We start from the raw sequence: 14,865 nt of genomic DNA, 5'->3' as shown, positions 1-14,865 counted from the left end.
TATCTTAGAATGTATATTATGGGAGTGGCTCTGGTAAGATCTTTATATTATTAATTCTAATTCTGTCATATTTAAATGTAAATTATGGAGTAGGTCTAGTAGGATATTTACAACCTTGAGATATTATTTTGATTTATGGTAATAACCAATTAAAAAAGTATATAATTCCATTGCTTAGACTAGTGAGGGAGCACTCTCTGTCCCCTTCTGATGTCTATGTCAGAAGCTTTCTCTGTTCTTTTACATACTTTAATAAAACTCTGGTACACAAAAGCTCTTGAATGATCAAGCCTGGTCCCTGGTCCTAAAGCTAAATCTTTTTTGGAGATCAGGAATCTGACACCATTCGCTGTAAGGTAAGGTGGTTTGATATTTCCATCTCTTTAAGAACTTTTCACAGTTTGTTGTGCTCCACACAGTCAAAGGCTTTAGTGTAGTCAATGAAGCAGAAGTAGATGTTTTTTGGAATTCCCTTGCTTTTTCTTTGATCCAGTGGATGTCTGCAGTTTGATCTCTGCTTCTTCTGCCTTTTCTGAATCCAGCTTGTACATCTGGAAGCTCTTGATTCACATACTTTGAAGACTAGCTTGAAGGATTTTGAGCATAGCCTTGCTAGCATGTGAAATGAGTGCAGTTGCATGGTAGTTTGAACATTATCTGGTATTACCCTTCTTTGAGATTCAAGTGAAAACTGATGTTTTCCAGTCCTGTGACCACTGCTGTATTTCCCAAATTTGCTGACATCTTGAGTGGGAGGTTAGCAAAGAAAATAGTTTTGTATGATTCGACTTTAACTTTTTCAAGATCAGTGAGGATACTCTAGTTTATACCTGAAAATCACTTCTTAATTACAGTGACTCATACTGCCAACATGAGCTTTTTCGAAAGACCATTGCAATGAAAGAACAGCTAAAATAAAATCTGTCTTTTAAATTATGACCTAGAACCGTAGTCAAGGGTGGACTTGGAGGAAGGGAGCACTTGAGTCTGGAGGCTTCTCTTGACCTGTGCACATGGTGGAAACTGCCAGCAATCCTCTTCATCCACTACGCACACAGAGAGTACCCTTGAGGGGCACTAGAGTCCTCCTGTAGCAGGCTCTTTGCATAGCTTCTCAATGCTCACAGCTTCAAGCAAGCCAAGTTAACTGGCCCTGAGATGGAACATTGTGTGTGTCTGTGTAGAAGAACACGTGAGTGGGCACCCTAGGACTTTAGAAAGGGAATGAGACCGGTCCTTCTTGTAAACCAGCTGCGATGGTGGACAAGGTGCTCAGTCCCCCTGGAACCAGTTGTGGACAGGCTGGATGGTGGCCAGTGTGGTCTTTGTTGCTCAAAACCAGTCTCTTTCCATGAGGCTCGGGGTGCAAGTGCCTACTCAGGCCCTAGACCCAGGGAGGTCCCAGTTTCCTGACATAGTTTCAGGAGATATGGAAAGTATTTCAGAAGGAGTTTGGTGGCATTTGCAGTTGGAGCTGAGATTTTCAGGTCAAGGCAAGACGTGGATCTATTTCCCTGCCCATTTTCCTGAGTCCATCTGGAATGTGAGTGGTGTGCACGTCTGAACCTCCCCACCCCCACCCCAGAGAAGCTCCCTGAGGCTCTGAGGCTAAGAATCACCTACTGCAATGACCCTTGTGGCTGGCCCCATGCCTTGGATACCCCAGAGTTCTGTGAACACAACTCAGCCTTGTGTGTGAGACTGCCTCCTCCTGGCATGGCTTCTCTACACACACCCTGCTTGGTGGTCCCAGGACAGTGGTCAGGTTTGTTTCCACTGTCACATCCAGATCCTTCCAGCTCTGAAGGATGCTCTGTCATGACCACATTTACAAATCAAGAGGGACTGCAGAAAGGGTTGGTCTGAGGATCCTGTGAGTTTTTACTGATACAACTCCTAGTGTGCGCTAGGCACAAGGCTACTAATATGTATCTATAGTATATTATTTTCAAAACATCACAAAAAAGGTAGGCACCATTGCATGTTTTCTATGTATAAGAAAACTAAGACTTAAAAATCTTAAAAAAAATATGCCTAAGATACACAGCGAATGCATTTCAGATCCAGGATTACAGACTGAGATATTTTAAAGTCCAACACACATAATGCTAGAGACCACTATCTCAAACCAGTTGGATAAGCAAATTGGGAAAAATGTGTATATATAAAGATATGTTAATATAGGTATATGTCTATATCTATGATATACCTGGATCAAGATCCTATTTATTCCTTGAGAAGGAAAGATGGAGTTTTATTAAAGAAAATTATTTTTACCTTCAGAATATCTCCTTCAAACAGCTGGAAGCTTTGTGCTCTGAGATGGATCCCCTTGCCAGCTTCTGTTTCAATTTTATAGATACACTCATGGTTATTATCATAGTTTGATGGGAAATTTGGAGACAGCAATGTTCCTTCATTTCCTTTGACACTTGCTCCACATTCAGCTAAAATAAACAGGACATTAAAAAAAGAAAGAAGATTCAAAAGTGGAATTACTGATTTTAATAAATAAAAACTTTAAAATCATGGCAGCCCTCTTCTCTCTCAATGTATGTCTGCTGTTAACATATTGCTTTTATAGACTAACAGCTTCTTTTCACTGTTTTACCAACTGGACAGGAAAGATATCCCCATTCATCCCATTTTCAAGATTTTCTTGTTTCTTTTAGTAGACTGCTTATTCCTCCTATCCTGCAGAGTTCTAGGGTGAAACAGGTAAGTCTGAGCACTCTGACTGACCCCTGGGTGCTCGCCTGTCTGAGCCCCAGCTCTGCCTCGTGAAGTGTCCCTGCTGACCCCTACGAGCTGACTCCACAGTGATGTCCATGTACTTCTCCCCATCGGCATTCCATGGCCTTAGCCTGGATGCATTTAAATGGGATTTTAACCATGGACCAGACCACTGAGTCTCCCACTGCCATGTCACAGTCCTGAGCCTGTCTAACTGTCTTGGGATAGAAGTCCCTTTGATGGCAGAAAATACATTCTTTTCCCCTTTTCCTGATGAAAGGAGAGGGCAGTTCACCTCGAGATCCAAATTTGCATAAAGAACTTAAATCAGAGTAAAAATGAAAACAAATATAGCCCTCAACTTTCTGCCAAAATCACCTAGACTAGTTACCAGAGAAAGTCACCTAGACGCTCAGCACCCATTCCTCACCAAGGAAAGTGAGCGTGTTAGGCTAACCTCTAAAACTCTAAGTGTCCAAAGCAACTATAACAAGATAAAATTGCCCTGAGTTTGCATGTGTGTGTTTGCATATGTGTGTGTGTATGTGTGCATGCTTGTGTGACAAGAATGCTCCATGTGATTCTGCATGAAATAACTTATCAGCCACACTATGTGATAAGCACAGCGATTTTTAACATTCCAACAAAACAAGCCTGAGTGTGAAGAGTAATGGTCAAGTTGGAAACTGAAAATAAGTAAAATGCCTGCACACAATGGGGGCGAGAGGGGGGCAGGGGTCACTTTAAGGGGGGGGCCTCCTGAGGGTCACACAGTCTGGCGCTGTCCTAGGCATGCCTGTCTTCATAATCACAAATCTCTGACTTCCCAGTCTCTCTCTGACAATAACTGAAGTCCTCCTCTGCACCAGGAGTGGGGCTTCCCTGGCCTGATGATGGAAGGAAACAGCTGGAGATTCAGGATCAGCTCCAGATGATTTGTGCCCTTGAATCTCAGAATATCCCCACATACGAGGGCTAGGAAGATAATCAAGGAGAAAACACAGGAGAACTTGGTTCCCCTGCTCTTACCTTTCCTCCAAAAGGGCATGAAGGGGGGTTTTATGGGAAATGGGGGAGAAAACGTTAAGAAAGAAGCACAAGTGGTCTTGTGGGCATGACTGAAGCAGGGTAACATTTGGGAGAACGTAGGAGGTCTGGCTTCAAACACTCCCTGGCCCAGACGGCAGGGAGTGTCTGGGGGTCATGGAACCAGGATCCCTGGAGAGCTTGGAGCACAGAGATTACCAGATAGATGGCTGTTTGGAAAAGGGGACACGCACTAAAAGAAAACAGTGAATCCAGAGATTCTAAAGGAAACAGTCATAGTGTGAAAATGGACATGTTAACAAATTCTAGAATTCCCAGTCTAGAGGAACACACTGGAAGATCAAATAAGTGCTTATGATGCTGGGAAAGACTGAAGGCAGGAGGAGAAAGGTAAGACAAAGGATGATGTGGTTGGATGGCATCACTGACTCAATGGATGTGAGTCTGAGCAAGCTCTGGGATATAGTGAAGGACAGGGAAGTCTGGTATGCTGCAGTCCATAGGAGTTGTAAAGAGTTGGACATGACTCAGCAACTGAAGAACAAAAGGGTTGATAAAAATTGTCTAGGTACAGCAATCTATTCTTCTTTTGGTCTATTAGTCACTTGAACTGAATGCATTTTTATGAGTATTACATCATTAAATAAATAAAACAATTCTAAGAGGTCAGTATCAATGCTAAGTCCATTTTACAGATGAAGAAACTGAGGCAGATTAATTAACCTGCTCCAGATCACATGGGGGCAGGGTGGGTGGTTGACAGAGTTGGGATTTAAATCTCAGGTGGTCTAGTAACAACCACACTATGTTGTCAAAGTACAATATTTATTATCAATTATGCTTACAGATGTTAAGTAACCCACGAGGAACACATACGAATGTATGACTCCAAAAGAGTAGGAACATGAGGCTGTCATGATTGAGCATCTTAACATTCCACAAAATATCCTGCCATGGAACAGGAACGTTTGCACTGGGATCTTGTTTGTGAGGCAGGCTAATGACTTAAGTTTATTTCCAATTGAATGTCCTAGTCACAAAGACAGATGCAACATGATTTTCAAATGAAAGAACTGGAATGTGTAAAGAAGACTGAGTAAGTGATCTAAAGCCCAAGACGGTCCCATAGGAGATAATTGAGTGAAATATGACAAACAGTGAAAAAGCAGGTGCTCAGAAACTTAAAGAATGCAAGTCATCAGAATTTCAGAAATTCTTTGAACTTGATTTCAGACATCCACTGCAAATCTCCATTTCTGGAGCAATTAAATGTGTCAATTTTAAGTTCTTTCCATAATCCATTTAAAATGACTTTAAGATGAAAGAATATAATTTCCCTTAAAATGAATCATTGGCTCTTTTTTTTTTTATAAAGAACCTCCTGAAACTGTAATTAAAATTGAATTGTCATTTAGAGTTTTGTAATGGAACTAAACTTATAAAAGTAAATGAAAAAAATAGAAAGGAGTCAATTGATTTTTCAGTTAATTCTTCTGTACAAAAGCATCAACCTGTGCAGGCTGTCTTTCAGCTCTGGGTGATGTAACAAAAGAGATGAGAGGCTTAAAGGACAACATTAATCAGTATTTCTCACAGCTTTGGAAGCTGAAAGTCTACACCCAGAGCATTACCATATTATCTATAAGTATTAATATTCAATATTAAGAGATACTTTATCAGGGATATTAATTTACTATTTGATAGTAACACAGTAGGTGAAAATATATGCTGAAATGGCAACTCACTCCAGGATCCTTGCCTGGAGAATCCCATGGACAGAGGATCCTGGCGGGCTACAGTCCACAGGTTCTTAAAGAGTCAGATACGATTGAATGACTGACCATGCATGCAATCTGCCTACTTACACTGATCTGGATTCAAATTCTGTTGCTGAAGACTTGCTCCTCTAAACACTGCTGAAACCCACAGTGCCTCTCATCTTACAGGGACACTTCTTCACGTAAGGAGTGCCGGTCAGGGCAGTTCTCAGCCCAGGTTTCCACTCAAAGTTCTGCTTATAACCAGGTGTTTATTAGGGAAAGGTGAAGCAGTGTGCTATAATTCTCTTGGCCTTCCTCCAGGTGTGATCTTCAGAATGGATCTGTAGCTCTTGGCTAGGGATAGGCCATTCTTTTTTCTATGATTTTGAAGGACGAAAGATAGACACAGAGTGCCAATGAATCAAACTGTGAGATCAAGATAGGCACTCTGAGAGAAGTAACAATTGCTTGACAAACATTTACTGCATATGGCCCAGAGCTGGATCTGGGCTAAGGCAGCCCCACTGTAAAGGAAAGGTCAGCCTGGCTGGGGAGACAGAGACAAGAAGACAAGCTTACTGGCTCAGACGGTGATCCCGGAGGGTCCCTCTCCAGCCAGGGAGTAAGCGGGGTGGAGAGAGCTGCATGGGAGGGCATTCAAAATGAGGAGGGGCAGTCTGGCAGAAAAGGTGGTGCATGCTGTGAGTAAGGAGCGGTGAAGAGAGAGGCCTTCAGGTTAGAGAACCAGGCAATTTTGTGTCTTGTGCAGTGCGTCTGTACGTGAGTGTAGGTGTGTGCCCGAGCTCAAGTATATGATTGAGCTGGGTGGGAAGTCAGAGGGTCTCCCAGTGAACAACACTGACCCTCCTGGAGGCTGCCTCACATTCTGTTAACAGACAGGTGGGGGAGGCTCTGAATTCAGACAGATCACTCTGGGGCTGCGGCCCCCCCGGTGGGCAGTCCTGGAGGCAGGAGCGTCTTCAGGGTGTGAAGGTGAAGCCTTCTCTAGGCCAGGTAGAGAGGAGCCCTGGGGGAAGCAGAATCTTGAGAACTACCACTATTCAGATGTGAAGAATGAGGGAAAGGGTGGGGGGGCGGGAATTCCCAAGTGCCAGGTGGGTCACCTGCTGGGTTTTATTGCCTTTGGAAATGTGGTTAGTCAGATGGACTCTATTCTTTGCAGCCAAAGATGGAGAAGTTCTATACAGTCAGCAAAAGCAAGACCCGGAACTGACTGACTGTGGCTCAGATCATGAACTTCTTATTGCTTAAAATTCAGGCTTAAATTGAAGAAAGTAGGGAAAACCACTAGTTCATTCAAGTATGACCTAAATCAAATTCCTTATGATTATACAGTGAAGGTGACAAATAGATTCAAGGAATTAGATATGGTAGACAGAGTGCCTGAAGAACTATGGAAGGAGGTCCGTAACATTATACAGGAGGCAGTGACCAAAACCATCCCAGAAATGTAAGAAGGCAAAATGGTTGTCTGAGGAGACGTTACAAATAGCTGAGAAAACAGAAGATGCAAAAGGCAAAAGAGAAAGATATACCCAACTGAATGCAGACTTTCAAAGAATAGTAAGGAGATATAAGCAAGCCTTTTTAAATGAATAACATGAAGAAGTAGAGGAAAACAACAGAATGGGAAAGACTAGAGATCTGTGCAAGAAAACTGTAGCTATCCAGGCAACATTTCACAAGAAGAAGGGCACAGTAGAGGACAGAAATGGTAGGGACGTAACAGAGGCAGATTAAGAGATTAAACAGAAGAGATTAAGAAGAGGGGGCAGTGAAACACAGAACTATACCAAAAAGGTCTTAATGACCTGGATAACCAAGATGGTGTGGTCACTCACTTAAAATCAGGCATTATGGAATGTGAAGACAATTGAGACTTAGTATGTATTACTACAAACAAAGTTAGTGGAGGTGATGGAATTCCAGCTGAGTTATTTCAAGTCCTAAAAGATGATGCTGTTAAAGTGCTGCACTCAGTAAGTGTACAAATTTGAAAATCTTAGCAGTGGCTGTGGACTGGAAAACATCAGTTTTCAGTCCAATTCCAAAGAAAGGCAGTGCCAGATAATATTCAAACTACTGTACGATTGTACTCATTTCATATGCTAGCAAGGTAATGCTCAAAATCCTTTAAGATAGGCTTCAACAGTACATGAACTTAGAACTTCCAGATGTACAAACTGGGTTTAGAAAAGGCATACAAACCAGATATCAAATTGCCAACATTTGCTGGATCATAGAAAAAGCAAGGGGATTAAAAAAAAATATCTGCCTCATTGACTATGCTAAAGCCTTTGTGTGGATCACAACAAACTGTGGAAAATTCTTAAAGAGATGGGAATACCAGACCACCTTACCTGCCTCCTGAGAAACCTGTATGCAGGCAGGACAAGAAGCACTAGTTAGAACTGGACATGGAACAACAGACTGGTTCAAAATTGGGAAAGGAGTACAACAAGGCTGTGTATCATCACCCCACTTATTTAACTTATACACAGAGTATATCAAGTGAAATGCTGGGCTAGAAGAAGCACAAGCTGGAATCAAGAAGCTGGGAAAAATATCAAAAACCTCATATATGCAGATAATACCCCTCTAAAGGCAAAATGTGAAGAGGAACTAAAGGGCCTCTTGATGAAGGTGAAAGAGGAGAGTGAAAAAGCTGGCTTAAAACTCAACATTCAAAAAACTAAGATCATGGCATCTGGTCCCATCACTTCATGGCAAATAGATGGGGAAAAGGTAGAAACAGTGACAGACTTTATTTTCTTGGGCTCCAATATCACTGTAAACAATGACTGAAGCCATGAAATTAAAAGATGCTTACTCCTTGGAAGAAAAGCTGTGCCAAAACTAGACAGTGTATTAAAAACCAGAGATGTCACTTTGCTGACAGAAGTTTGCATAGTCCAAGCTATGTTTTTTCCACTAATCATGTATGGATGTGAGAGTTGAACCAGAAAGAAGGGTAAGTGCCAAAGAACTGATGCTTTCAAACTGTGGTGCTGGAGAAGATTCTTGAGAGTCCCTTTGGACAGCAAGATCAGACCAGTCAATCCTAAAGGAAATCAATCCTGAAGGTTCATTGGAAGGAATGATGTTGAAGCTGAAACTCCAGTACTTTGGTCACCTGATGCAAAGAACTGCCTCATTGGAGAAGACCCTGATGCTGGGAAAGATTGAAGGTGGGAGGAGAAGAGGATGAGAGGTTGGATGGCATCACTGACTCAATGGGCATGAGTTTGAGTAAACTCCGGGAGTTGGTGATGGACGGGGAGGTCTGGTGTGCTACAGTCCATGGGGTCACAAAGAATCGGACGTGACTGAGCAACTGAACTGAACTGATGCTGAAGCTAAAGCTCCAAAACTTTGCTGACCTGATGGAAAGAGCTGGATCATTGGAAAAGACCTGATGCTGGGAAAGATTGAGGGCAGGAGAAGAAGCGGGTGACAGAGGATGAGATGGTTGGATGGCGTCATTGACTCAATGAATGTGATTTTGAGAAAACGCCAGGAGATAGTGAAGAACAGGGAGGCCTGGCATGCAGTAGTGTTTCATGCAGTCACAAGAGTAGGGCATGACTTATCGACTGAACAATAACACGGCTATTCAAAGGTCTCTTGTGGCCAGATGGGCTGGAAGGAAATTTTGGGGGAGCAGCTGGTGAAACACAAGAGGAAAAATATAAAACAGCCTCAGCCCAAGCCACTGTGCTGTCTCAGTGCTGGGGTGAAAGCCTAGTATTGGAATCTTGCTAATTGTACTGGTGGGCAAAGGTCTTAGGCTCTTAGTGTTCCCTTCTGTAGAATGGATCTGACACATGCAAAGAGTTCAGAGCTGTGCTGGTCTAGAAATATTAACTATTAGTTCAACCCCAGTTGCTCCTCATTTTACACTTAAGGCAACGATGCAAAACCCAAGATAAGAAGAATGAATCTAGATAAAATAGAATAAAGGCAAATAGAATATTATAATTGATAGACAATGTTACAATGAGGAATACATCTTCAACTTCATTGGGTTGGGAGTTTTTTCTCCAGATTTTAACCATCTTGTTCAGTAATTTCTAATTTGAGGTAAATGGATTCTAGGCAACTCTTAGAACATCTAGGATCATCTAGAAAATAATTTTCTTAGAAAGTATTCCTTTTTCCTTTAGGCCATGCTCAAAATTGGCATCCAATTCTCAAATAAAATCCATAACTAAAAAAAAAAGTGAGAACTACTGTTTTAGGAGAAAGTCAGATCGTACAAAGGTCAGATATGCACCCCAGCAGGAAGCAGAGATGATACATTTCATGTTCATTTGTCTAATTTTTTATATTAAAGTCCTCACTACCCTACTGTCTATGCCACATTGAAACTCAAAAAGACAGTATTGACTTTTGAATCACGTAATATTTCTAAATAATTAAAGAGATTCTGTTCTTTGGAAAAAGTATGGTTTATGAAGTTAACAATTCAGTATTTTTATGGATTATGAAATTTCAGTTTCACAACTTGCCCACCAGGCTCTAGTGTATCAGGTGGTAAGAGGCACGTGGAGGGTACCAGGGGCTCCTCAAGAACTCAGAAGGCTCACAGTGAAGGGGTCTGAGGGTCCTAACTAGACAGATGCCATAATGCTGTGACATTAGCCATGCTTGGTAGCTCTACAGGACAGACTGCAAGCCCTTCTCATGCTGAGCAGCACGGCAGAGGGCAGGCAGAAGACACTGCCCCTGGAGCTAATGACTAGACTAGCCAGACCTTCAGCCAAGCTTTCTTGTTTAAACTCTGAGCACCAGATCGATTCTCTGATGAACTCCTCACAGCAGCACAGGCTCAGGTTAACAACAAATACACCCCATGGAATGGGCATCCTGAATTCCACAGTCTCAGCACAGTGCCTCGTTCCAAATACCTAGATAAAGATTCATACAGCTCTACAGAATGACCGCTTGAATTCCTCGACAACACAGGGAGAAAACTAATCCAGCATTACAACTGCTAGCACACCCAGTTTGCAGGAGTACGCACAATCCTCTAATCAGAGTGTAAAGAAACAACAAAACCAGCACTTTAAATTGTCACCAGCAGAGGCTCACTGCTTTTAAGCAACAGAATTGTCAAAGGCTGTGGTAATACAGCCTGCCTTCTAGCTTTTTCTTTTTCCTTTGTCCCAGGTATACAGTGTATACGTTTATATATATATATTCTTCCTCATTACTACACTTGGCATAGGCTTCAGTTTCACCCCCACTCAGTCATGAGGTTTTAGAGCTGAAAGGGGCTGGCTTTGTCACCGAGGTAACCACAGCCCAGAGGGGGTCCTGTCCCCCTGCCCTGGGAAGTGGAGCCTCTGTCCATCCCAACGGGTGGCCCTCACCCCTCCCTGGCCCAGGGGCCCTGCGCGCTGACTGCACCACGCCCTGTCCCCTGGATGAATGAAATGAAAGCGTGTGACCACCTACCCACACACCTTGGCAGAGGTGCACTCCACACACGGCGGCCCCCACCCAGGCACGTGAGCTTGGTAGCACCTTCTAAGCGGTAACCCGGGAAGCAGGAGAAGGTCAGTGCGTCCCCGACTCCGAAGTGAAAGCCGATTCTTCTGCTGAAGGCCGGGACGCCAGGGTCATCACATGGCTCGAGGTCGTACTCTGAGACAGGAAGGGACAAAGCATATGTGGGAACCTGTGTAAACACTCAAACATCACTTGGCAAGAATCCAAAGCTGCTATTAATTTTTAAAAAGTAAATCACTAGACATATATTTTTTTTCCCCCAGACTCTGCTGTGACTGTCACATGGATTGTTGTTCTTTGCACTATAGGTTTTCACATGACAAATAGAACAACTTATAGTGTTTAAAAGGGCTTCCCTGGTGACTCAGAGGTTAAAGCGTCTGCCTGCAATGTGGGAGACCTGGGTTCAATCCCTGGGTCGGGAAGATCCCCTGGAGAAGGAAACGGCAACCCATTCCAGTATTCTTGCCTGGAGAATCCCATGGATGGAGGAGCCTGGTAGGCTGCAGTCCACAGGGTCGCAAGGAGTCGGGCACGACTGAGCAACTTCACTTATTTACTTACTTATAGTATTTAAAAAAGTAGATGTAGGGACATCCCTCGTGGTCCAGTGGCTGAGACATTGTGCTCCCAAAGCAGGGCGCTCAGGCTCAATCCCTGGCCAGGGGATTAGACCTCACATGCTGCAACTAGAGTTTGCATGCTGCAACTAGACCCAGTGCAGGCAAATAAATCAATATTTAAAAAAAATAGATGTATAACATTTTAATAACCTGATCCATTTAGAACTGTCACTTTAACAGTATGGACTTATTCTAGTGACACATCTAATTGCTGAAGTCAGTTACTGTCCTCTTCTTAAAGGTGATTTGGATAAACAAGACCCCATGGAGCAGAAACTAAAAGCAACATCACAGGGTTTTGCTGGTGGAAAATTTATCATAACCAATTCCACTCCTAAAATACTCCTAAAAACGTATGGAACAGCAAAACTGTAACCTGCCTATGTTTCAATTTTAAGCCATGTTTTATTGAAATGCAATAGAAAATGTTCTGGAAACTGCTGGAAATTTCTGCAAAGTACTCAGGAAGAAGGTGCTAATTTAGTAATCAAGAAAAAAAAAAAAAGATTAATGTCTGGTGTTTTGCTGCATTGGGGGATTAAATGTACAAAGTACCAGAGCTAATAACACTGTATATTTGTCTCATTCTGTGGTGTTGATTCTTTCAAGCCTCAATTATAACAGTACAGTTGCATCTGCAGTGTCATAGGTCTCAAGGTGCATCCTTCAGACCATTTTTCTCCTTCTTGCCTTTTTCTTCAGTGTCTAATGCCCAGTGCTTAGTCAGATAGGATCAAATGGTGACCACCATCAGAGATTTGAATGACAGAAAGAGTTTCAAAGAAGTTAAAGTGACAGGTAAAGAATGAGCAATATTGCGATGAAGGGGAGACAAAAGACAGGTTCTCCTAAGGTGGTGGGAAAGTGTGCTGGTTCTTCTGAAAACAATTGCCTCCCCTTCCCTATTTCCAGCTCTCTTAACTGTGGATTCTGTACTCTCAATAAACATAGTCAGCACTGTTTATAATAGCCAGGACATGGAAGCAACCTAGATGTCCATCAGCAGATGAATGGATAAGAAAGCTGTGGTACATATACACAATGGAGTATTACTCAGCCATTAAAAAGAATACATTTGAATCAGTTCTAATGAGGTGGATGAAACTGGAGACTATTATACAGAGTGAAGTAAGCCAGAAGGAAAAACATAAATACAGTATACTAATGCATGTATATGGAATTTAGAAAGATGGTAACGATAACCCTGTGTACGAGACAGCAAAAGAGACACTGATGTATAGAACAGTCTTATGGACTCTGTGGGAGAGGGTGGGAAGATTTGGGAGAATGTCATTGAAACATGTGAAATGTCATGTATGAAACGAGATGCCAGTCCAGGTTCAGTGCGATGCTGGATGCTTGGGGCTGGTGCGCTGGGAAGGCCCAGGGGATGGTATGGGGAGGTTGGGAGGAGGAGGGTTCAGGATGGGGAGCATGTGATTTTTTTAAAAATAAAATTAAAAAAAAAAATAAGAAAAAAAAAAAAAAAAAAAAAAAAAATAAACATAGTAAATTCAACTATCATTCCCCCAGTATTTCTCAATTTAAATCCACGTTTTCTACTCCCATCATCCACAAGTTTTATCACTTCTTATGAGGTGTCCTGACCTCATAAGAAGAAATCTCCTTCCCCATTTTTCCCTTGCCTCACCCAATTGACTGGTCAACATGCAAGTGCCACGCTTGCCACATTGTCTTTTTCCTGTTTTTCATTTAGGTAAAAACTCTATTCTGGATCTCTGACATATTCAAACTACTCTGGTCACTCTGGAAATATGATCATTAATTTGACTTATTTTTAATATGGCCCAGAAAGGGGAAAAGTAATATCATTTAATTCAACCCAATAAATATTTATTTGTCATACCAAAACAGGACGGTAGACTTCCTGGGAAGAACAGACAGTACTGGACCTCTGGAGGGAGGAGTTTGCCTGGTGAGGGATGAAGAAAGGCCCTGAATGAAGAGGAAACCACATCTGTAAAGGCACTGAGCTGCCCAGATTCTCATCTTTTGAAGAGGATGACCAGGAAATTATGTGAACTCACAGAAAGTTGGCATTCAGAAGGCAGAATCATAGGAGGTGTGGCGAAGGGAGGTGGGAATAGTAAGTGAACACAGAGAATGGTCAGAAATGGACGCTCAAGGTAGAGCAGATGGATCTGGGAAGGTGGACAGCCTGACCTAAACATTCTGGAGTACTGAGTTCTTCTCTCCCGATATCCCTTCATTATCTGCAGGGACAGATAATGTGTGATACATACCGACAAACATGACTCCTTGTCTGAGTTCTTCTCCCCCGATACCCCCTCATTATCTGCAGGGACACTGACTGGGAGACACAAATGCTCCTTTAATGTCTGTGCGTGCAGGTGCACTCAGGTGTGTCTGCTCTTTGTGACCCCATGGACTGTAGCCCACCAGCCTCTCCTGTCCATGGGATTCTCCAGGCAAGAATACTGGAGCGGACAGACATTTCCTTCTCCAGGGGATCTTTACAACTCAGGGATCAAACTCAGGTCTCTTATGTCTCCTGCATTGGCAGACAGATTCTTTACCCACTGAGCCTCCTAAGAAGTCACTTCAATAACCTTTCTAAAAAGGACAGAAACAAACCAGACCAACAAGGAAAAAAAAAAATCCAGATATAAGTGCATACCGATTTGGTACAAATATCTGAAAAATCCTCAGATAGGCAAATGCTTCATTTGCACAATAAAGTTGTTACTTCTTTGGGCAGAAAAAATAAACTCCATTGTGTTAGTGTCACTGGCAATCGTTCACAGCCCTGTTTCAGTGTATTTTGTTCTTAGCCTGACTGTCTGAGTGTGCATGTGTGATATAGTATAGACAAACGTGACTCCTGCAAGTCTTATAGACTGCGTTCTATGGGTTGTGCGCACATGAATTGTTACACATGCTCAAAAAGTGTTGCCACTTTGGTCTTAAAATTTAAAACTACTTTAAAACTGCCCGAAATCACTACAAAGACACAGGAACGCGTGTGTTGCTGTTCCTGTTGTCCCCTTGCTTTTTTGTTGAGGAAGTTTATGGAAGGATGCAGCCAACTTTACACCTGCCCTCTGACTCCTGGAGTCAAAAGCCTCCCGGTAGCTGTGTCACTTGCAGCTGTGTGTTGGGAGGGATGGGACTAAGAAAGAGATGGTGCA

The 14,865-nt window shown here is 42.6% G+C and overlaps 1 protein-coding gene across 1 annotated transcript in view; it reads right to left on the bottom strand.

The window, feature by feature from the left end:
* The window catches only part of CSMD1 (CUB and Sushi multiple domains 1), a 1,688,220-nt gene that overhangs the window by 349,086 nt on the left and 1,324,269 nt on the right, over window positions 1-14,865 (bottom strand). The window contains exons 20-21 of the mRNA XM_070364228.1: window positions 11,019-11,207; window positions 2,278-2,447 (exon numbers count right to left, since the gene is read on the bottom strand). Coding sequence (XP_070220329.1) covers window positions 2,278-2,447; window positions 11,019-11,207 — 359 coding nt within the window. The remainder of the gene's footprint in view (window positions 1-2,277; window positions 2,448-11,018; window positions 11,208-14,865) is intronic.

This window comes from Bos mutus, chromosome 27 (genome assembly GCF_027580195.1).
Source record: "Bos mutus isolate GX-2022 chromosome 27, NWIPB_WYAK_1.1, whole genome shotgun sequence".
NCBI lineage: Eukaryota > Metazoa > Chordata > Mammalia > Artiodactyla > Bovidae > Bos > Bos mutus.
Note: the sequence above shows the minus strand (reverse complement) of the source record. Positions and strands in the feature narration are given on the sequence as shown.